A 22,490-nucleotide genomic window follows, 5' to 3' on the forward strand; every position below is an offset into this window, starting at 1 on the left:
TCAAATGTGTGGAAAGGTGGAGAGGAGCCACTAGGTACAGACACACTGGCTATGGGACAAAGTGACAGCTAACAGCAGGGATGGAGACAGAGCACACCAAGGAGAAGGGCACATCGGTCTGGGATAATTTATCGCAGAGAAAATATCCCTAAACACACTTGAGTGTTCTCTGAAAGCATCACTGTGTTGCTGCCAAGCACAGAAACTGGGTGAAAAACACCCCTAGAAGATGAGGATGTAGGATCCAAATATTATTTACATCCTCTCCACCTCTCTTTACTCCCCTCCCCGTCTTCCCTATACCAAAAAAAAAAAAAAAAATCACTCCTGGGGTAATTTTTAATCCCTATTAAATGAGATTTAAGTGAACATTAAGAAAACACTTTAATGAGAAAAGAAATCTCAAAGGAGGAAACTGTAACCTAATGGAACGATTGCTCTGTGGTCAACAAGGGAGATTAAATGGCCCAAAATTCCCAGAAACAAGCACTGAGCACAGTTTATAAAGATATATTTAATAGATAAATGTAAAAGGCTGCTATGCTTTAAGGAAAACCTGCATTAAGGAAAACCACACTGCCTCATTACCCAACAGAATTATGCAAATCAGCTTAAACCTCATGAACTTAACATTTAATGAAGTTTCTCATTCTTTTTCATACTTTATTATGCAGAGAAAACATATTTGATGACAATGAAAATGTCTCCATGGATATGTTTCAAGTTATTATTGGCTGTAATTGTGTGTGTGTTGTTTTACTTGTCAGTTTTTCAAGCCTAGACTTAGCAAGTGTTACTAGAGCAGATTTTTCCCAAAATCAGTTTAAGAATTTCATTTGTCATCATTCTAATGAACTTGTCCAAAGAAGGAAGATGGTACAGTTGGTTCTAAAAGGCATAATCAGAAAGGAATTTACATTTGTTTTAAGAATATGTGTCTGTCTGTCTATCTGTATCTGATATTCTTGGTATTCCCAGCATTTCAAACAGATAATAAGAAAACACTGTAAAGGTCTGACCTGAAGAGCTTACAAAGCTTCTAGCTTCCCCCTCTCGACATCAGGAACGCTAAGAATTAAGAGAATTCAGTTCAGTTTCATCCAGCAGCATCTTTTGTACATCTACTATGCATAGATTAGTGATTCTAAGTAACAGAAAGCATAATCTTTAGCCAGCTTCAACCCCAAAGAGGGAATCTGGCACAAAAAGAGAGAGAAAGGAGGCACCTGGGTCTCAGGAACAAGGAGGAAGCAAGACCTAGAAAGCTCTCGGATGCTCTGTCTCTGCCTCACTGCTTTGTTCGTTTGCACGTCTTTATTCTGAAAGACTTCCTCAGGCCACGGACAGATGTTTACGTGTTCTATGTCTACAGAGACGGATTTGTAATCTCTGAATCGCAATTCCAAATTTCCGGGACAGAGAAACATTGTGGCCCCGTTTATTTCAGGTTTCTACCCCTAACCCTGCCAGCTGAGGATGATACGGCAAGATCGCAGGTATGAAAGCAATTAAAACACCTGTGAAGGTAGGGAGCTGGGTCCCAGAGAAAGGGGATTACTCAGAGGTCGGCAGACAGTCTAAATTGTCCTTGTACATTATATATTTAGCCCAGAGTAAGAACTGTGGGAACAAAAGAGATGCTTATATTATAATCTGACAAAGGTCACAGTCTCGGAAACCCACATGTACACGTGAAAGAGTAAAATGTAGCACTATAGGTAACTGAAGTGACAGCTTTGTTCAAAAGGGAGCTGGATACAGTGGAAACGTGATGGAACTTAAAACAAATAGACGTGGGTTCAAATCTTGGCTTTGGCCCCTACTCCTTTATGTATCCTGAGATGGGGCACAGATTCTTCATTTGTGGCTCTTCATCTTATTTGTAAATTATAGATGATTATGTTTAACTTAAAGTCATTCTTCGTGATAATTAAGTGCAGCAGTAACCACATAGTACGCAGCAGGATCCGGGTTACCACAGTTTGGTTCAACAAGAGTGTATTAAACACAGCCTTGGTGAAGCACTGAACTAGATGCTGGAATAGAATTAAGACATAGGTGTCAGTTGTCCTTGGGGAATTTGCTGACTGTTGGAGTGGGGGTGGGGGTGGAAAGGAGACAAATGCACAATTAATTCAATAATGATTCTGGTTGTGCTTTGGATGGATCTGACAAGGTTTCAGGGAGATGGTAGGACATAAACGAGGCTTTATGTAGGTGGATAGGACTTGACCAGGAACACTGCCAATCAAACTGGAGAAAACCTTGAGCTAGCAGACCCAGCTCTGCCAGGTTGACAGCGCATGTGTTCTCTGTGGCTAGGAAGCTAAATTAGTAAGTAAAAACTTACTTTTCCAAAAGGTGGTAGGTTTAAATAAAGGAGCTAGGGGAGATATCAATACAATTTTTAAGCAGGTTTTCACATAGTAAAAGAAGCTATAAAATCCACAGTGTGTGTCATCCACCTAGAGGTAATTAAAAGCATATTTTCTGTGCTCAGTGAAAATGAAAATACTCAAGAAAATAAATGTACATTCAAATTAATAATATAAGTTCAGAAAACTTATGCCACAAACTGACACTAGATAAGTTTCAAAATCACTCTTTGCTGGATTAACTGGGGGAAAAAAAGAAAGAAATTACACCAGCATTTGACTATTTTTCAGTTGCTGCAGTAGTCAACGCCTGCTGGAGCAATTTACCATCTCAGAACAATTTGTTCAGTTCACTTAGAAATTAGAAGTGTGTTTGAGCCAATAAATCTGAGTTTATTTGTAGTAGTCATTTTTCTTAATGGAAGTGTTTTCCAGATTTTGCCCAAGTCTAGTCGTCTGGGACTTCTTCCAAGAAATGAGGAAAGTTTGATTTCATAGGTTGTCACTGTTGATTTTGTCTAACCTTTGGACTAATTAGTTCATCCCGATATGTTTGCACTGATATATAAGGCTTCCAGGGCATTGGAGAAATTCATCTCTCCTTTTACAGGTAAGTGTCAAAGTTAACTTGCTTTCTGGAATTAAATGTGTTTTCACTTTGATAGGGACATACTTTATAAAAGTGTTTGAATTTTAAGGATAGTAGTTGGGAAGTTTTGAAAAGGATCACATTTATGCAATCCACCTGCTGGAAGCTCATAAATTTATTTTGAGAGTTAAGGGAAAGTTGAAATAACTCTGTTAAGTTAAATTTTACTGAAGCTAGTTATTTATGTTTTTTTTCCCCAAGATAAGATTTAAATCCTGCACTGTAGGTTCATGCTACAATTTGAATAGTGTTTTCAGATAAGTCTGTTTTCTGTTTTGGGGGGATTTTAAAGCAGTAAAATGGTCAATAACATGACTAAGATGGTGATTTGATGATTTCTTCTGTATAAGATTAAATTTAATTCAGCCATAAAAAGAATGAAGTATGTGCTGCATTGTGGATGAAACTTGGAAACACTAATGCTAAATTAATTTGCATTTTTTAAAGTAGTAACAGACACATATACTGAAAGATCTAGTGTGGTAAGAAAAATTAAGTGAAAGTACTGGGCTTGTAGATATGGATGAGAACTTAAAAATAATTTAATCCAATAGTTGGCTGAATTTTTGTAGGTAGGATAATTGAATAAAAATAAAATTACACATAAAGTGAAAAAAAGATTAAATTTAATAGTCAAATATTTACTGTAGAATTAAGACTGATTATTTTTAAAAGTCAAGACTGAGATGGTTTGATCATTAAATTATATTTTAAAAGTTACTGAAACAGTGTATGTAACACAGGCATAAGTTAGTGACGAGGTTAAAGAGCAGTTTTCTGATCCTGTTCTCTTCTTCTCAGAAAGGGCCCAGCACCTGAAAACAACCATGGACTGGAAAATGCTTCCCATTTACTTGTTGCTGCTGCCTTCTGTTTTCTTGATTCAGCAAGTTTCTTCTCAAGGTAACTTACCCATTGAATGTACTTATATTTAACAACTGTTGTCAATTACTTGGTTCTGACTTTCATGACAACAAAAGAGATTTCCAAAAACATATCTGTTTGAGTTTAATGCATAATACAACCTTAACATTATGTAAGGAGTGTGTAGCGTATTTATAAGCGTTTTGGATTCTCACTTTTTTTTCACGTGTTATGAAGACTTTCAAGAAGTTTTGAGCTTTTCTGTAGAATAATTTTTGCACTCATTATTCCTATGGTTTTCCCCAAAGTTTTGAAAACATACAGACACATGATAAAACCATGCTGGAGTGATACAGTATCATCAGATTAACTGAAATGAACAATATTTACATAACATAAATTTTTCTACATGTTTACCAAGAAATTTAGCTAATTTTTACATCAAATAAATTAGTAATAAATAACTTCTTTCGGCATCAAGTAGATATGGCTATCATATTACAATGAACATTTACAATGTTTCAAATGGTACTTTATTAATCTTGAAAGTGCTACTTTCTTACAAGGACTATTCATCCAGATATGAACTTACATGTTCCTATTCATAAGATATAAATTCATCCAGTTGTGAAAGTGTGAATGTCATTTTATATTATAATATTGAACTATTCACAGCCCTCCAAAAACAGAGTCAGTCCTGGATGAACAGTTCTTGTTACTCATGATTTGAGAGTACACTCAGTGTAATGATCTTAACAGGAGTCCCTAACATCACAATGTAGATTAGTGACAGTAACACCAAGCTTTAGATTTTTGTTTCCTTTTCCTTTTTTTTTTTCCTTTGATAAGCAAAATCTGAGAGAAGAAAAATCAAGGTGCATGACTGTGATGGCGAAGTTAGATTTACAAAGTAGACATTTCCGGTAAAATAATTAAAATTCTCCTGAACTGAGCATGAGATAGATGCCTGCCATGGACATAGTTTCAGAATCACTTAGATAAGCAAAGTTGGAAAAACACATGAAGGCAAATATGAATATTTAATCAGAAACGATGACTACACTGGTATCTCCAAACCCTTCTGCTCTCTCAGAATAATATTACAAGGTTCATAACACTGGGTACATTTCCTAATCTGCCTCTCCTCTGTAATACAATTTGGTTGTTCACTAAAGCAGTTTTACTCTCCTTTAAATAAATAACTTTAAAATTAGTTGTTAAAATTAACATCAATAGGGTGGGGGTATAACTCAGTGGTAAAGGGTATGCTTAGCATGTGTGAAGTCCTGGGTTCAATCCCCAGTACCTCCATTAAAAAGTAAATAAATAAAAATTAACATCAATAAACATAGGAGAGCCATTAAATCTACAGCAATAAACTTTTCCTGTAAAGATAATTGATTTTGATTTCCTGTTTCAGAAATCTGCTAGTTTTAAACAATAACCTTTTGATGTTGTCTTGTCTGCTTTTCTTGCCTTCTCAACCTCTTCCCGTTCTTTTTTCTTTATATATAATATATGTATTTGTATACATACACTATATATGATATGCATTTTTGTATGTACCGTGCATATATGTATGTAAAAAGTTCTGAAAGTTGTCCTATTATTTACTGTTTTAGTTGCATATTAAGACTTTAACTTTCCTGGACTCATTATTTTGAGATTTTTTTTTTCCAGTGTACTTCAACATCCCTCTATGGATTTAGGATATTGCACCTGCCAATTTCTAGTCCAGAGATGGATTCAGTTGTTACATTTCTGGGGTTGTCTCTCAGGGAGGTTTTCAAGGTGTTTCTCGGATGATTTAAAAAAATATATTTAAGGATAATTATGCTGTTGTATTTGTTTTTGTTTTGTTTTACCCAGAATAACTCTGTTCATGACCATTATATTCATGCCCAGATGCTTTTCAAGAGTTATCTATATTGTCCTCCCTTTCGCAGTGGTTATAAGCATCTGACTTGCCCAACATTTAAAGAACCCAGTTATCTCCATCAGTGAAAGGAGGAGGAACCTGGGGAAGTTTGTGCTGGCATAAACCAGCTTGCTGTAAACACATCCTCAGGGATGAGTGGCAGTGTGATCGGGTGGGAAAAATTGGGGCTTTAGAATCGTATATATCGGAGTTCAATCTCTAGGCGGACTGTTTACAGAAGAAGATCATGTAGTTTATTATCCAACTCAGGACACTTCTGAGAGTGGAAGAGGTCAATATGAATGGTTCATAGGTGTTTAATTGACCTGTAATACATATATACCAGAACTATTAACTTGTTGGGTGCCTGTGAGCAAGTTATTAAAATTTCTGTGTTCCAACTTTATCTCTAGAAAAGAGACTACTAGTACTTTTCTGGCAACGTTTTCATAAACATTAGAGATAATGTATGACTGAGTACCCAGCACAGAGATGCTCAGTAAATGGCAACTAGTCGTCATCATCTTAGTAGCAGCATCAGGAGAGCTGTAGCTGCCACCCCTCTCCCAGGAGTACCACCCTCTTTATGCAAAGCCATTACTTAGCCTGATTTTCAAAAATGTATTTATCTTCTCAGTCTAGTAAATAATTAAGTGGCATAATCAAGGTACCTAAGAGATCAGGCAAAGATCACCTGGACCCAATGCTAACCATCATTCCCACCTTTTTCCAATTGATACAAGTCTCCCCTCACCAAGTGGCTGCATCCTCCTCATTAAATCTCTTCCTTTTTGTGAAGTGGTTTGGCCATGTTTACGCTAGTATTGTATAATTTTAGATATATCAAGCTGTGCAGGGAGATGTGGGGAAGGGTATTCTAGAGATGCCATCTGCAACTGTGATTATAACTGTCAACACTACATGGAGTGCTGCCCCGACTTCAAGAAAGTCTGCACGATGGGTAAGTCCTGAGAGCTGGTGTCTCCTCTGTCAAGCATGTGTCCTGTGAGAGTCCCCTTGCACCCCTTGTAGTGCTGTTGTCACACTATTTCACCTCTTTGTGCTGAAGTGCCTTTCCCTTCCCTTGCATAAATGTTGCAGTGTGCTGTGCCTAAGGATGGTGTCAAAGCTTGTGACCCCTGTGTGAGGGTCAGGGAGTCTGGAAGCCTGTCACTCGCACAAGGTTATTGATCAGTGCCAAGTATCATGTCTTGCTTTAATACTGTGACTCAGGAGTCATTAAGTAAATGGTAATGAGTAATTACCCAGTGAGGTAATTGCTTAGTAATGTGCCCCTTCAATAGCTTCATCAAAAGAATTCATGGGCATAAAAATCATCTTGTCTTCTGTTTGTCTTCTTGATATTAATATGTTTCTAAATTACCTGAAACAGGCCCTTTGAAGTGTTTAATGATGAGTGTTTAATGATGAATTTCAGTTGAAACCCAAAGGGTATGAATTTTAAATTATGAGTGGTATTTCACTTTTAAATGTATTTTAGACCATTTTGCTGTTAACACACAAACATTTCACATTTAATTTATGAAAGTTATAATTAAAAGTGGTTCAGAGTTATATATGCTTTAGAGTTTGCATGTGAAGTTGATAGATTGTTGTACAATTTATTTGTTGTGTAAGATAATTACTTCAAGTAGGCCCTGATAAATCATCATGGGTCCAACCAAGGCTTTTTTTGAAATGAGCAGACCTCTTTTATATAGTCCACACCATGGGATTAGGCTGAAATCTTTCAACTCGACACCATGCCCACTTTGTCATAATAATGGTCTCTGCATTGGAAGTGATTTTTGAGCCTAAACAATGACCTATTTATATTGAGTCAAAATATAAATCTTTAGAGTATATAAAAACCTGTTTAAAAAGTAGTGGTTTGAGGAAGAGAGGATGGAGGGAATTCATACAAAAGGTACTTAACTCTTCAGACATTTCCCAGTTTTCCGTTGTCCATACATGAAATGACTCAGACAGCATTGGAGTGTCTTGTGGAGCCTTGAAGAACAAGAAAAGTTTCCCTAAGTCCCCATCTTTCTGGAGTTGGGCTGTCTCCGTTTGGAAAACCAGCCATTTTCCAAATTCCAAATGAAGACTTAGATACACACTTTTGGAACCCAAGTCAGCTGTAAGGCGGGAAATGGCTATCAATACATGGGCGTGATTGCATAGTCTATAACCCATGATGTTTTGTTTCGCTCTGGGTAGAGCTTTCCTGTAAAGGCCGCTGCTTCGAGAGCTTTGCAAGAGGGAGGGAGTGCGACTGTGACTCAGACTGTAAGAAGTACGGCAAGTGCTGCTCCGATTATGAGACCTTTTGTGAGGAAGGTAAGCATCCCAGGACCATCAGTGCCTCTCAGCACCTCCAGGTTTGTGCGCCTATCTCAGCTTCACTGCTAATGGCTCACACACAATCCATCTCAGGTCTTGATTTTACTAACTTATAAGCTATTTTGTATTAACCTTTGTTTCACCAACATGAATTAAAGAAGGAATGCTTCTTCTGAAGCACTCCCTGCCTCAGCAGGGAGGATGGGGGCTGAATCTCCTCCAGGTGTGGTTCAGTTTCAGGTTAAACCAACAGTACCCAGCTCAGCTCATTTGATGATTCTTGTCTCACCCTATGGTGTTGACCCCACAAAGTCAGCTGTCCTTTGAGCTCTCTGTGTTTGGGCTTTCAGTGTTTTTGAGTGTATATTTAAGGAGAGGATCAACATGTTCAGCTTCTCTGAACTAGTAAATTTATGTTAGTTTAAAGCACTAAATTTATAGGCAAACCTACCAAGGAGTTGCTAACTGTCCATTGTATATCCCTTCCCATCTCTACAGTCCCTTCAATCATCTCTTATCTAAGTGTCTGTGCATGAAGGGGTCAATTAAAAGAGAGAGTTCCATTTTAAAATCCTCTTCTCTGGTGACAGGTCCTAAAGGAGTACACTGAGAGTGTAATAAAACCCTCCAGACTTACAAAAAAAATTTTTTTTAATATATTTAAATTATGGATTCCTTTCTCTTACCAAATGTTTGTTCTTAAATCCTAATTTGTTAAAACGAGAATATCTGTGGAGATAAACGTGAAAATAAGCATTGCTTGCGTAATCTTATCATTTTATTTAAACAAGGCTGCACCTTTTGCTGCTTGCAAATGATGGAGAAATATGGCAGAAAACTATTAATCAGCATAGTTGAGGAACTTTTCTTAACTGTTCAATATTTTCATTGGGAAGCATTCCGAAAATAATGGTGACAACACCCTTGTAATCAAAGTCGCAGAGTGTAGAGTTCCTGCAGTTTCAGAAGGACCCGTGACATGAGCACCACAGATTTACCCATTACTCAGATCATTGTTTTGGCTGTGAGACAAAAAAAAACTAAGAATTGATTTTGGGCAGAAGATGGGTGGGGAGGGAATATGGTTAGAGACTGCTAAAACATTGAGAGAACACGTTAATAAAGACAATAGTTTATGCTACCAAGTGGTGGGTTGGATTACCTGAGGTTTATGTAGAACTCAATGAAAAAAAAAAAAGAAATGATAAAGGTAATGTTTCATTTATAGAATTCACAGAGATAGTCGGGGTCCAGCTGAAAATAAAGGCACCAACCAGAGCTCCAGTACTTTATTTTTTAAAAATAATAACCAAACTATCTTTGCTACTCACTGCGTAGTTGTTTTAAGATTGCTATTGATACCACTTGTAGGCATCTATTCATCTTAAAGTCAAAATAGTTCAAGAATTAAAGGAATCATAGCAGTCGAGGGCCCCTGAATGTGGGTGGGGAAACAGTCCAAGAGGGTAAATATTTTGCTCAAGATCACCAGCTAGACTGTGGCAGGACTATCTCTCAAGCTGAGGTACTTTGTGTCTTTGTGGGATGGGAGGAGAAAGAGGGAGGGGGGCAGGGGTCAGTTCACAGAGATTGCAGAAGCTGAATCTGAGAAGTTTGGTAAGAGCAGCAGGATTTATGCCACTGTCCTCTACCATGAGTGCCTCCCCTGACACTCCATTCTCTGCTTTCTTATCTTTCAGAAGTCCCTCTCCTTTTCTTCTGGTTCCTAATGATCAAAACATGTTCCATGTCTTCTTCTCTCCTAGACATGAAAAGGGGCAGAGAGTAGGGGTGATACAAGGTACAAAAGATATGCATCAAACCATTAACAGCTGTTTATCTTGGAGAAGGGAATTAAATTTTGAGGCAAGCACAATGTGAAGGTGTGAAATTCTTATAAGAGGAAAAATTCATGTAGAATTTCTTATAATTAAAAAAATAAAATAAATGAAAGGTAAAATGGTATCATTTGCTTTAAATGAATATGAAAACAGGAAAATAGAACCATTATATTTTTCTTGTCGTGAGCACAAGTATCTGTCAACCACATGCAGTGATTATTTTTGTTTCCCAGAAGGCTGGCACGTAGGATGGACCTCAGAGAGGCAAGTATTACTTAGGTAGGCAAATACCTTCGGAAATTATCTGGAAGACGCAGCTCAGTTTGCAGGCGAGAAAAGAGAGATTCGAGAGGGTTTGCCTGTTTGCCCAAGGTCACAATGGTAGAGACTTGCAGGTCTAGAACTGGAATTTAGGTCTTCTGACTCCTGAGCCTTTGCTCCCAGTCATAATTTACAGCGATTTGAGAATCATTTTTTTTTTTTTTAAATAGGAATGTATCCCCAGAGTTAAGTAGTTTGGAGTAATTAGTGTTGGTTAAAAGCCTGCCTGCAGTGGTTTTCACCAGTCTGCTCTTGAATCCACATTCATCCGTGCCTTTCACGGTTAGAGTTGCTGAGGCATATGAACAAGATGTTAACCAGCCTGTCTTGCTTGGCCTCGGTGCATAATCCCACATCACCACCATCTTCAAAGACTGCACCTCCGCCTCCAGGAGCATCTCAAACCATGAAGTCAACAAACAAACGTTCACCCAAATCACCAAACAAGAAGAAGACTAAGAAAGTTATAGAATCAGAGGAAATAACGGAAGGTAGGAAGATGACAGGTGTAACACAGGGAGGTTTCTGAGATGAAGTAACCTGAAGGTGAACTACGTTTTTAAGACTCCTCATAGAATGGGGTGATCTTCTGAGTCATTAAAGGCTCATCACACTTTCTGTTTGCTTGTTTAAGTCAAAGTTTAAGCCAAAGTATAAATGCTCAGTTATTTATTCTCCTTATTTACCGAACTCAGTATGGTCTAGGTTAAAATGATCGGAAGAAGCAAATCTTACTGTTCAAAAAAAAAAAAAAAAAAGTCCATGATTTTCTTTGCAGAATAATCTGATTCTGTGAGATATGGAAAAGTTGAGAGACAGTTATATAGTTATACTGCTAGTATCTGTGACAAACTCAAGTGCCTTTTAACTGACATTTAAAAGGGCAGTTACTCATATTACTGATAAAACAAAAGCAGAACATAGGCATTTGTAGATCAACAAACAGCATTTCCTGTTGTATTCGGACTGGTGGTTCTGTTTTGCTTTAAATCACAGTTGGTGTGATCAACTTTTTTATTTGATTTATAGAACATTCTGTTTCTGAAAATCAAGAGTCTTCCTCCTCCTCTTCCTCTTCCTCTTCAACTATTCGGAAAGTCAAGTCTTCTAAAAATTCATCTGCTAATAGAAAATTAAAGAAGAAACCCAAAGGTTTGAGCATTGATAAAGATCAATGACTATATCAATGCCATTTTAACAATAATTACCTGAAAGTCATGCATGTGGGTAGAATGATTTGAGGACATTTCAGTATTTAGGGGGGTATGTAACTTCATAAAAATTACTTTAGAAGATACCAATGAAAATTTCCTATAGGAAATTAGTGCCAAGCAGCTAAGAAACCATTCTATAAAGCAAAGGATAAGAAGATGCTACAGCAGCACAGATGGCACCAGAGATGACTATTCATGGTTTTCTACTTCAATTCCTGTCTACCTGATATCATCTTTCTTCTCTTTCCTCTGCTGTGTTTTTATTGTTCCTTCCCCAGATTTCTTTTATTTAACAAACATTTATATACTTCTTTATATATTTTAAAATGTTAATCCGTTAAATTCTTATTCATCTCTCTGGGAAAGGCAATATTGTCCATGTTTTACAGATCCTCTTCATTATTTTCCTAATAAATTATATGTCATATCTGGCTGATTTTTCTGTAGTAGAGAACGTACTACAGAACTGGCTATATGAAAAGAGATTCCTTTTGTTCTGCTCTTTATTATTTCCTGAATTTCTAAAATATATTCTCTTTCTCCAGGAAATACTGGATTTTGGATAATGGAGTTTTGAAGAACTCTATTTCCTGGGTGGCTATTTCCCCTGAAGCCGTCTCTCTAGCTGAACAGCCAGATATTTAATCTTGAGTCATCCAAAGAGTCTTGCACACAATACAAGTATTTGCTTATTGGAGCTCATCTCATTGGTGTGCCTCTTGGGTTTTGTAGTTTACCTGTGGGGTAGCTGCTGTGGGAAATCCTGTTAAATAGGGTCCTTTTGCTGCCATGGCATCCTGATCTCCTCTCTGCATCCCCTGAGACTGCTGAGTTTAGGTGGGCAGAGGAAAGAAAGCAGCTAACAGCCATATGTATGGAAAGAGGGCTGAGCACGAATCATGGGGGTGACTGGAACAGATTCCTTGCATGTAGTTACAGAGGCCTCTGCAGGAATGGGCTCAGTGAGTCTAAAAGAAGTTGGAACTAGGTTTCTAGTAGGAAGGAAGGGGCACTGAGCAATAAGGAATAAGAAGAGATGAGAAAGTGAGGGGCAAGAGTTGTATTAGCATTACTGGTAATATCAAAGTTGCCACTTGCTTCCAAGTATTAATTGTGTTGAGTTTTACTTGTGCTTCTCACCCCTTGTCCCATTCATCCCCTAAAGTAGCCCAGTAAGATAGGTTGAGTGTTCACCATTTTACGATAAATTAACAGACGTGTTAGACATTAGCAATTTGCTTAGTGACACACAGCTGATCAGTGATGAGGATGGGAATCTTTATTGCACAATTAAAGAAAAAAATATACAAAAATAAAAGATGTATATTTTCTCTCTAGTAAAAGACAAGAAGAAAAGACCTCCTAAAAGGAAACCTACCCCAGAGCCACTAGGTGTAGAAGCTGGAAGTGGGCTGGACAGTGGTGACTTCAAGCTCACCCCAACTCCTGACATTCCTACCACCCAACGTAACAAAGTTACCCCAACTCCCAAAATTACAACTCTAAAACCAACAATTCCTAAACCCAGTCTTCCACCTAATTCTGATACAACCAAAGAGACTTCTTCAATAGCCAATAAGGAGACAACAGTTGAAACTAAGGAGACTTCTTCAACAAAGAAGCAGACCTCACCTAGTGTAAAAGAGAAGACTAAAGAGTCGGGAAGTGCAGAGAAAACACCTACTGAAGATTTTGCACCCACGCCTGAAGTTACTACATCTAAACCCAAAGTTGAACCTATAACCAAATCCCCTGTTCCCACCTCTCCCAAGGAACTACCTCCCACCACCGCCAAAGAGCCTACACCCACCACCACCAAGGAGCCTGCACCCACCACCACCAAGGAGCCTGCTCCCACCACCCCCAAGGAGCCTGTACCCACCAGCACCAAGGAACCAGCTCCCACCACCACCAAGGAGCCTGTACCCACCACCACCAAGGAGCCTGCACCCACCACCACCAAGGAGCCTGCTCCCACCACCCCCAAGGAGCCTGCACCCACCAGCACCAAGGAGCCTGTACCCACCAGCACCAAGGAGCCTGTACCCACCAGCACCAAGGAGCCTGTACCCACCAGCACCAAGGAACCAGCTCCCACCACCACCACCAAGGAGCCAGCTCCCACCACCCCCAAGGAGCCAGCTCCCACCACCACCAAGGAGCCAGCTCCCACCACCACCAAGGAGCCTGCACCCACCAGCACCAAGGAGCCTGTACCCACCAGCACCAAGGAGCCAGCTCCCACCACCACCAAGGAGCCAGCTCCCACCACCCCCAAGGAGCCAGCTCCCACCACCACCAAGGAGCCAGCTCCCACCACCACCAAGGAGCCTGCTCCCACCACCACCAAGGAGCCTGCTCCCACCACCACCAAGGAGCCAGCTCCCACCACCACCAAGGAGCCTGCTCCCACCACCACCAAGGAGCCTGCTCCCACCACCACCAAGGAGCCTGCACCCACCAGCACCAAGGAGCCTGTACCCACCAGCACCAAGGAACCAGCTCCCACCACCACCAAGGAGCCAGCTCCCACCACCACCAAGGAGCCTGCTCCCACCACCACCAAGGAGCCTGCTCCCACCACCACCACCAAGGAGCCTGCTCCCACCACCACCAAGGAGCCTGCACCCACCAGCACCAAGGAGCCTGCTCCCACCACCACCAAGGAGCCTGCTCCCACCACCACCAAGGAGCCTGCACCCACCAGCACCAAGGAGCCTGCTCCCACCACCACCAAGGAGCCTGCTCCCACCACCACCAAGGAGCCTGCATCCACCACCACCAAGGAGCCTGCACCCACCACCACCAAGGAGCCTGCACCCACCAGCACCAAGGAGCCTGCTCCCACCACCACCAAGGAGCCTGCATCCACCACCACCAAGGAGCCTGCACCCACCCGCCCCAAGGAACCAGCTCCTACCCCCAAGGAGCCAGCTCCCACCACCCCCGAGGAGCCTGCTCCCACCACCACCAAGGAGCCAGCTCCCACCACCACCAAGGAGCCTGCACCCACCAGCACCAAAGAGCCTGCTCCCACCAGCACCAAGGAGCCAGCTCCCACCACCACCAAGGAGCCAGCTCCCACCACCACCACCAAGGAGCCTGCACCCACCAGCACCAAGGAGCCTGCTCCCACCACCACCAAGGAGCCTGCTCCCACCAGCACCAAGGAGCCTGCACCCACCAGCACCAAGGAGCCTGCACCCACCAGCACCAAGGAGCCTGCTCCCACCACCCCCAAGGAGCCTGCTCCCACCACCCCCAAGGAGCCTGCACCCACCACCCCCAAGGAGCCTGCTCCCACCACCACCAAGGAGCCTGCTCCCATCACCCCCAAGGAGCCTGCACCCACCAGCACCAAGGAGCCTGCTCCCACCACCACCACCACCACCAAGGAGCCTGCACCCACCACCACCAAGGAGCCTGCACCCACCAGCACCAAGGAGCCTGCTCCCACCACCACCACCACCAAAGAGCCTGCACCCACCACCACCAAGGAGCCTGCTCCCACCACCCCCAAGGAGCCTGTACCCACCAGCACCAAGGAACCAGCTCCCACCACCACCAAGGAGCCTGTACCCACCACCACCAAGGAGCCTGCACCCACCACCACCAAGGAGCCTGCACCCACCACCACCAAGGAGCCTGCACCCACCAGCACCAAGGAGCCTGCTCCCACCACCACCACCACCAAGGAGCCTGCACCCACCACCACCAAGGAGCCTGCACCCACCAGCACCAAGGAGCCTGCCCCCACCACCCCCAAGGAGCCTGCACCCACCAGCACCAAGGAGCCTGCACCCACCACCCCCAAGGAGCCTGCTCCCACCACCACCAAGGAGCCTGCACCCACCAGCACCAAGGAGCCTGCTCCCACCACCACCACCAAGGAGCCTGCACCCACCAGCCCCAAGGAGCCTGCTCCCACCACCCCCAAGGAACTCACTCCAAGTTCTCCTGAGACACCTGCTCCAACCGCCTCAGAGGCCTCTACTTCAACTACTACCACGGAGCCTTCTACTACTCCCAAGAAACCTGCTCAATCAACTCCCGAGTTTCCAGTGGAATCCACACCAAAGGCTCTTGAAAACCGTCCTAAGGAGCCTACTGTACCTACAATCAAGTCTCCTCAAGTGACCGAGCCTGAAATAACTCCAACAGCTAAAGAGAAGGCCACAGCAAAATACATACAAACTACACCGGAAACGACAACTGCCTCACCTAAGACTGTAACAGAGACAGCAACTAAAACAGAAGAAAAGACCACTGAGTCCAGAATAACAAGTACAACCACACAAGTAACATCTACCGCAACTGAAGATACCACGACATCCTCCAAAATTACTCCTAAAGCAACTCTCGCACCCAAAGTCATGACTGCAACAAAAAAGACAACCGGAAAGGCTGTGAGCAAACCTGAACAAACAACAGCTACACCAAAAGGTACAGCCACTAGTTCTAAAGTGACAACTCCTAAACCCCAAAAGCCAACCAAAGCACCCAGAAAGCCCACTTCTACCAGAAAGCCAAAAACACCCAAAGTGAAAAAACCGAAGACCACACCAGCTCCCCCAAAGACGACGACGTCAGCAATGCCTACATCGAGCCCTACCTCTTTAGCAGAAGCCACGTTCCAAAGCACCACCAGCCCTAACCTGACTCCCAAACCAGAAATAATTGAAGTAAATCCAGAGAATGAAGGTGCAGATGCTGCTGAAGGAGAAAAACCTCACGTGATTCCCAGGCCCCCTGTGTTAACTCCTATAGTGATTCCAGGCTCTGATTTCATAGTGAGAGGACCCAGTCAAGGCATTGGCATCAGCCCCATGTTTCCAGGTAAACTGAATCAGTTACTTTCATGTTTAAAATTGGCAGTGTTAGCTTAAATCTTTCTGAACCAGAATGCCCTGATTTAGTATCACTCTACTGATGTACATTATCTAGAACCCCAAACTTGTTAACTTTCTGCAGTTTCACATCTTCTCTGTAGGTAAGCAGAAAGGTAATCACAGTAAGTTTTTTTGGTATTTGGAAAATTGAGTAATATCCTAGTGTTAGGAGTATGGTGCATCTGTGTCAGAAGCAGAGAGTGTATAGAATGTAAAAAAAAAAATACTTCGTAGGGAGTCTATCCTTAAAAGAAAGTACAATGCAAAGCAACATCTGCAATGTTCTCTCAAACCAATCCCCCAGGGCAATCAGAACTGAAAAATAGAATCTGATGTTGAGATTAAACATCTAATACGTTACCTAATTTACATGATCAGTTACCCTGACTCATTTCAATTCATAATTTATTTTTATATAAATATACATTTTGAGTAATATCAACTTTAAGTAAAACAACTATGAAATATATCACTTTTCACCTCTGATATACATGCACCTCAAACTATACCCTTCAAGAGCTTAGGAAAGGGTGAGCAGAGGAAATGGAGCCCAATGGGGGGATTTGAAAAGAACAAAAACACTTTTCTCATTTTGTTTTATATTGGCCTCATTTCTGTTAATTTGTTTTAGATGAGACTAATTTATGCAATGGTAGGCCAGTAGATGGAATGACTACTTTGCGCAATGGGACATTAGTTGCATTTCGAGGTGAGTTATGCACTCATTTCTTTCTCTGCTTCTCATCTTGTTCTTGGTACTTATGAAAACCAGAGCCATGGGATGGTGGAAGTTTGGGTTGAGATTTCTGGAGGGAAACCTGACTGATGTACTTACTTTACACATATTATAAGAAGCTGAGGGTAAATACAAATATATCAGATTAGCAAAATTTGACATATTAAAGTAATAAAATAAAGTCACTAGGTTGTAACTCTGTTGACTTACTGTAAATCACAAAGCCAGAAGGCTCTTTGAAGAGAAACTGGAAAGTAAAATATTTCAAACATTATGCTAAATTTCAGACTTAAGAAATACCGATTCTCAGAAATGTTCAGATACTACCTTCTGTATTAATGCTCACGACTCTGACTAAACTTCATCAGGCAATGCTTGTTAACACATTCAACCTTTTTTTTTTTTTTACAATAAACTATATTAAAAAAGATTTCATTTTGATTTCTTCAGGGATAGGTTTTTGTATTCATTCAGCTTGTAGGCTGATCTCTCACTTTCAATTTTAGGTCATTATTTCTGGATGCTAAATCCGTTCAGTCCACCATCTCCACCTCGTAGAATTACTGAAGTTTGGGGCATTCCCTCCCCCATTGATACTGTTTTTACTAGATGCAATTGTGAAGGAAAAACTTTCTTCTTTAAGGTAAGAAAAAGATCTTTAAGAGAAATCAGTCGTTAGTTACTCTTTATTATGATAACATAAATCAGTTTAACCTCCACTTAGGAAGGGTCTCCATATATTCACATACTCTGGAGTTAGTTTCACAAATTCTATCATTAAAATTTAATAAAAAGTTAACATTTAATTTGGTAACATTAACAGTCAACTCATTCAAACACTTAACTAAGTTAAAACTTTCTCCCTATACTTAAATTTAAGAACGAGTTCCTTTTTCCCCCCCTTTTAACCTTTTAAATAAGCTGTTAACATCATTTCCTCTTTTTAATTACCAGGATTCTCAGTATTGGCGTTTCACCAATGATATAAAAGATGCAGGGTATCCTAAACTGATTTCCAAAGGATTTGGAGGACTACATGGAAAAATAGTGGCAGCTCTCTCAATAGCTAAGTACAAGAGCAGACCTGAATCTGTGTATTTTTTCAAGAGAGGTATGTGTTATATAATTGACAAAATTAAAAAACTTCTAAGAAGTGATTTGCCAGGAAAATTTTATTCAATATTTTCATTTATTATTGGGTTTACTGTCAAAAGGTATCTTTAATGGTTAGAATCAAGCATTTTCAATTAAAAAATAAAAATTAAGGGCAGTAAGAAGTATTTAGATCTCTCAACATGCAAATCAGTTTCATGAGTTTTCAGGACACTGATATAAAGGATGACATCATTTACTTTCAAACAAAGTTAAATGTGTAACTGCAATTTGTTGGTTTTATTCACAAGTATTTCGAGATTTAGTAATTATTTTTATAATACCTTTGACTAATAACCATCAACGTCTGGACATACTTTACAAAAAACATGGTTTGTTTCCTCCACTTTGTAAAAAGCTCTTTTCCATCCCTTTTGGGCATTAAAATAAATTTTCATATTACATGTGACTTTCTAATTCATCCTACACAGGTGGCAGCATTCAGCAGTATACTTATAAACAGGAACCCATCAAAAAGTGCACTGGAAGAAGGCCTGCTATAAATTATCCAGTGTATGGAGCAATGACACAGGTTAGGAGACGTCGCTTTGAACGTGCGACAGGACCTTCTCAAATTTTACACACCATCCGAATTCACCATTCACCCATCAGAGTCTCTTATCAAGACAAAGGTAGTATTTTTTACTGTGTTAAAAATTCTTACATATGAAGTAAATGTAACATAGTTTCTTACAGAGTAAGGCTTATTAAATATGACTACTGACCAAATAACCCTCATACTTTAAGCTTGTTAATGAAAACATCCATTTGCCTCAACGAATGACCAAAGATCAGTACTTTCTCTTTTTGTGTAAGAAATGTAATTTATTCAGTTTTGTTAGTTATAATAAATACCATTTACCAAGACTTTAAATGCAAATCTGTAAGCCTCAAAATAGTCTAGAAGGTAGATGTCTGCACCAGTATCAGGGCCAGTGGAGGCTGAGGCATCACTGTTAACTCACCCATGGTAACAGAGATACTGAGTGACCAAACTGGGAGTAAGGCCCAGGTCTGTCTGACTCTTTATAGCTGCTCTTTCCAATACAGTATACACTGCCTTTCCATCTGACACCTTTGAAGTGTCATCCACAGGTTTCCTCCATAATGAAGTTAAAGTGAGCATGCTGTGGAGAGGACTTCCAAATCTGGTTACTTCAGCTATATCACTGCCCAGTGTCAGAAAACCAGATGGCTATGATTACTATGCCTTTTCTAAAGGTAAGTTATTAAGAAAAATCTTAATTGCTTTCTGAAGACGTGATCTAATTCCTGAAACTTGAATAAAATCAAAGCAAAAGCAACAAGTCTTCAGTGGTGACTAAAAGTGAGTACTTAAAGTATATCACTTATTCTAATTGTTTTGAGGAAGAGACAGTTTAGATTTTTCACTTTACTTTCAATTAAACTGAATGGATTGCAATTCAGTTCGGCCCTATCCTTCATGAGATAAAAGCTTATAATGCAAAATATCTCATTACTTGAGTAAAACTGCTGCTGAAAAAAATATTTCACTTCTGTTATCTGTGGCATTTAACAGAGACCTTGTTTGCCACAAAGTTGTATTGATTTGCATCATTACAGTCCTTAAGATCAGAAGAAAGTTCTGGAGAAATTAATTCTATTAATTAAATTGTATTACCTGGGACATTTTTCTGAAAAATTATTCTGCCTACATAAATGACATCAGAATGTATTTTTTTAAAAGAGTAAAAGCCAAGTGAATCATTATTTTCTAAACTAACTCGGTTTTTCTCAAATTCTTACTTTGAAAAAGCAGAGTTGAACCTAATTTTATTAAAAGATGGTAAAAGGTCAAATGTCAAGGCAGTTGTTTTTCTTTTTGTCAGAAAGTTCAAATTAATACAAACATTTCTGATACTAAAATAATAAACATTGTCCTTGAGTATAATAATGAATACAAACTATTTTTAAGTTCAAGTGTTTTGTTTTCTTTTTTAATTAAAAAAATGATTTCTCTTTTATTTAGATCAATATTATAACCTCGATGAGCCTAGCAGGACAGCAAGAGCCATTATTGTTCGTCCTGGGCAGACCTTATCCACTGTCTGGTACAACTGTCCTTAGGCTGATGGGCAAAGGAAGAGCCAACTAATGAAAAGGGAAGAGTTCAACTTTTAAAATGAAGAAAAGTCAACTAATTTTGACACTGAAATACATTTTATTAATAAAGAATGTTGAGATAAGCATACCAATTTAAATACAAAAATGTTTTTAAACTTGACAACCATTACACTAAAACAGATTTGACAATCTTATTCACAGTTATTACAGTTTACAGAACATTTAATTGATATTTCCTCTATTTATTCCTCCTCTCCCTCCCATTGCATGGCTCACACCTGTAAGAGAAAAAAAGAATTAAACTGAATGCATCCTTTAAAAAGTTAGCTCTAGAGTATTCACTTACCCTAGTCATTATAGAAATTTTCAGTATCAAATATCAGTATATAGACATAAAACTGTGTTAGATATTTCACATCTTCAGTGGAAATCACTACAATTGTTTTTGACATGAATGCAATCTCTAATAGCTACATTAGAAAACACAGATATTAAAACTACTTTTAAATTAGCTAAACATCACAAAGCTTTATTCTGTTGTATAAAAAGTAAAACGACAACAGGCAGAGATGTAACAAATGATGACACAGCAATATAACATTTTAGCTTTTCCAAATCTTACTTTTAATTCAAGGAAGAAATGAATAAAAATAAAATGTAAGTACATATTCATTATACACCTATGGTATACAAACCTGTCTATCTGCAAGAAACTTACAGATCAGTAAACATCACATGCTCAATGTGTAATTATTTAATCAACCCTTGGAACATTTTTTAAAAACTAGATACATGCTGGAAGCGAGAAACCTCGTTCCATTTATTACTATCCTACATCCTACCCTGTGATCAGTATGTTAGAAATTTACCTCTCTGTCTGTTAAACTGACGACCACGGACACCTTGTCTCAGTGTTGTCTGAAGTCTTACACGTCTGAAAGGCTTTGGTTGACTACTGCTGGTATCTAAGAAAAGCATTAATATATAAGCAAACAAGTCAGTAAGTAAGACAGCAGTTAGTGACAAAAACTAACCACAAAATGAATGCATGGATAAAATGCAGAGATGTCCATTGCTTTCAATATTTAAGTTGTTTGTTTTTAGTAAGGGACATTTAACAAAAAAAAGTAAAAAAAAAATCTTACTAAAAAACTAGTTTGACTTTTTTATTCATTCATTCAACTAATTTACTAAATATTTACTTGGTGCCTACTCACTATCAGACACTGCCTAGGAGTTGTGGAATACAATGGGAAACACAATACCACACCCCTCAGGAAACAACAGGCCATTACAATACAATGTGAGTCATATCTGACTCTTCTCTTTTAGGGACACCCCCAATCTAATCATTAGCAAACCTTGCCAGCTCTAATTTAAATACATATCCCAAATCTGACTTTTTCTCACAACCTTGACTCTACCATCCTGTCTAAAAAAAATCATCTTTACCTTAAATTACTGCAACATCCCCTAAACTTTCTCCTTTTTTCTGCCATTACTCATTTTCAGTCTCTTCTCTACACAGCAGCCAAACTGATCTGTTAAGTGTTTAAATCAGATCATGTCACCAGTCTGTTTGAAGCCCTCCAAAAGCCTGCTATATCCACGAAAGCCAAAGCAATTACAGTGGTCTACCAGCTCTATCCTTCCCATCCCCTTCATCTTCTGCTAGTCTCTCTCTATCCTTACTGTGCTCCAGCCACACAGGCCTCCTTATTGACCTTGAACATATCACACTGCTGCCTTACAGACTTTGCATCGGCTATTTCTCTCGTCTTGGAATATGCTTCCCTCAATTAGTGGCACAGCTTCACTCCCTTAGCTCTATCAGGTCTTTCCTTAAATGTCACTTTCTTAGTAACACTTCTGTGAAACTTCCTGGCACCTGGTAGGCACTGAAGTATCTGCTGACAAAATAAATAACTGCTCAGATGGGGAGGTTTAGTGTTTTACATTGTCAAATAAATTTAAAGACATCCCAATTTCATACTTTATAATAAAAAGGAACAAGAACCATATTTTCTAGTGTAAGCCCTGGTAAAATATAACTAGTGCCAGTTCTTCTACTGAGGAAACAATTCTCATGGGACATCAGAATAT

General features: G+C 39.7%; 2 protein-coding genes across 7 annotated transcripts in view; one reads left to right on the forward strand and one right to left on the reverse strand.

Annotated features, from left to right (window-relative positions):
* The first annotated feature begins 2,878 nt into the window (after window positions 1–2,878).
* On the forward strand, window positions 2,879–21,542 carry PRG4 (proteoglycan 4). Of its 4 annotated transcripts, none has more exons than XM_074351804.1 (11): window positions 2,879–2,985; window positions 3,826–3,927; window positions 6,645–6,767; window positions 8,027–8,146; window positions 12,864–16,361; window positions 17,046–17,123; window positions 17,657–17,793; window positions 18,105–18,261; window positions 18,734–18,934; window positions 19,386–19,523; window positions 20,293–21,542. In XM_074351804.1, exons 1-11 carry the CDS (start codon window positions 2,925–2,927, stop codon window positions 20,388–20,390), a joined length of 4,713 nt encoding a protein of 1,570 aa, XP_074207905.1. In that variant the 5' UTR covers window positions 2,879–2,924; the 3' UTR covers window positions 20,391–21,542. The 4 variants fall into 4 exon arrangements, with proteins under 4 accessions (XP_074207905.1, XP_074207906.1, XP_045365373.2 ...); XM_045509417.2 differs by having other exon boundaries at window positions 2,881–2,985; window positions 19,398–19,523; XM_074351805.1 differs by lacking the exon at window positions 6,645–6,767.
* The window catches only part of TPR (translocated promoter region, nuclear basket protein), a 52,579-nt gene continuing 50,550 nt past the window's right edge, over window positions 20,462–22,490 (reverse strand). For all 3 annotated transcript variants that reach the window (XM_045509407.2, XM_045509401.2, XM_010973261.3), the window contains exons 51-52: window positions 21,257–21,352; window positions 20,462–20,665 (exon numbers count right to left, since the gene is read on the reverse strand). In XM_045509407.2, the coding sequence (XP_045365363.2) occupies window positions 20,610–20,665; window positions 21,257–21,352 (152 nt within the window). In that variant the 3' untranslated portion in view covers window positions 20,462–20,609. The remainder of the gene's footprint in view (window positions 20,666–21,256; window positions 21,353–22,490) is intronic.

Source organism: Camelus bactrianus, chromosome 23, assembly GCF_048773025.1.
Source record: "Camelus bactrianus isolate YW-2024 breed Bactrian camel chromosome 23, ASM4877302v1, whole genome shotgun sequence".
Taxonomy (NCBI): domain Eukaryota; kingdom Metazoa; phylum Chordata; class Mammalia; order Artiodactyla; family Camelidae; genus Camelus; species Camelus bactrianus.

Excerpts from the sequence above, each read along its gene's own strand:
- PRG4 (XM_074351804.1), top strand. The coding sequence starts at position 2,925 with ATGTTTGCACTGATATATAAGGCTTCCAGGGCATTGGAGAAATTCATC. Across the intron at positions 3,928-6,644 it reads TCAGCAAGTTTCTTCTCAAG|ATATATCAAGCTGTGCAGGG; the intron begins GTAACTTACCCA and ends GTATAATTTTAG. Across the intron at positions 19,524-20,292 it reads TTACTATGCCTTTTCTAAAG|ATCAATATTATAACCTCGAT; the intron begins GTAAGTTATTAA and ends TCTTTTATTTAG.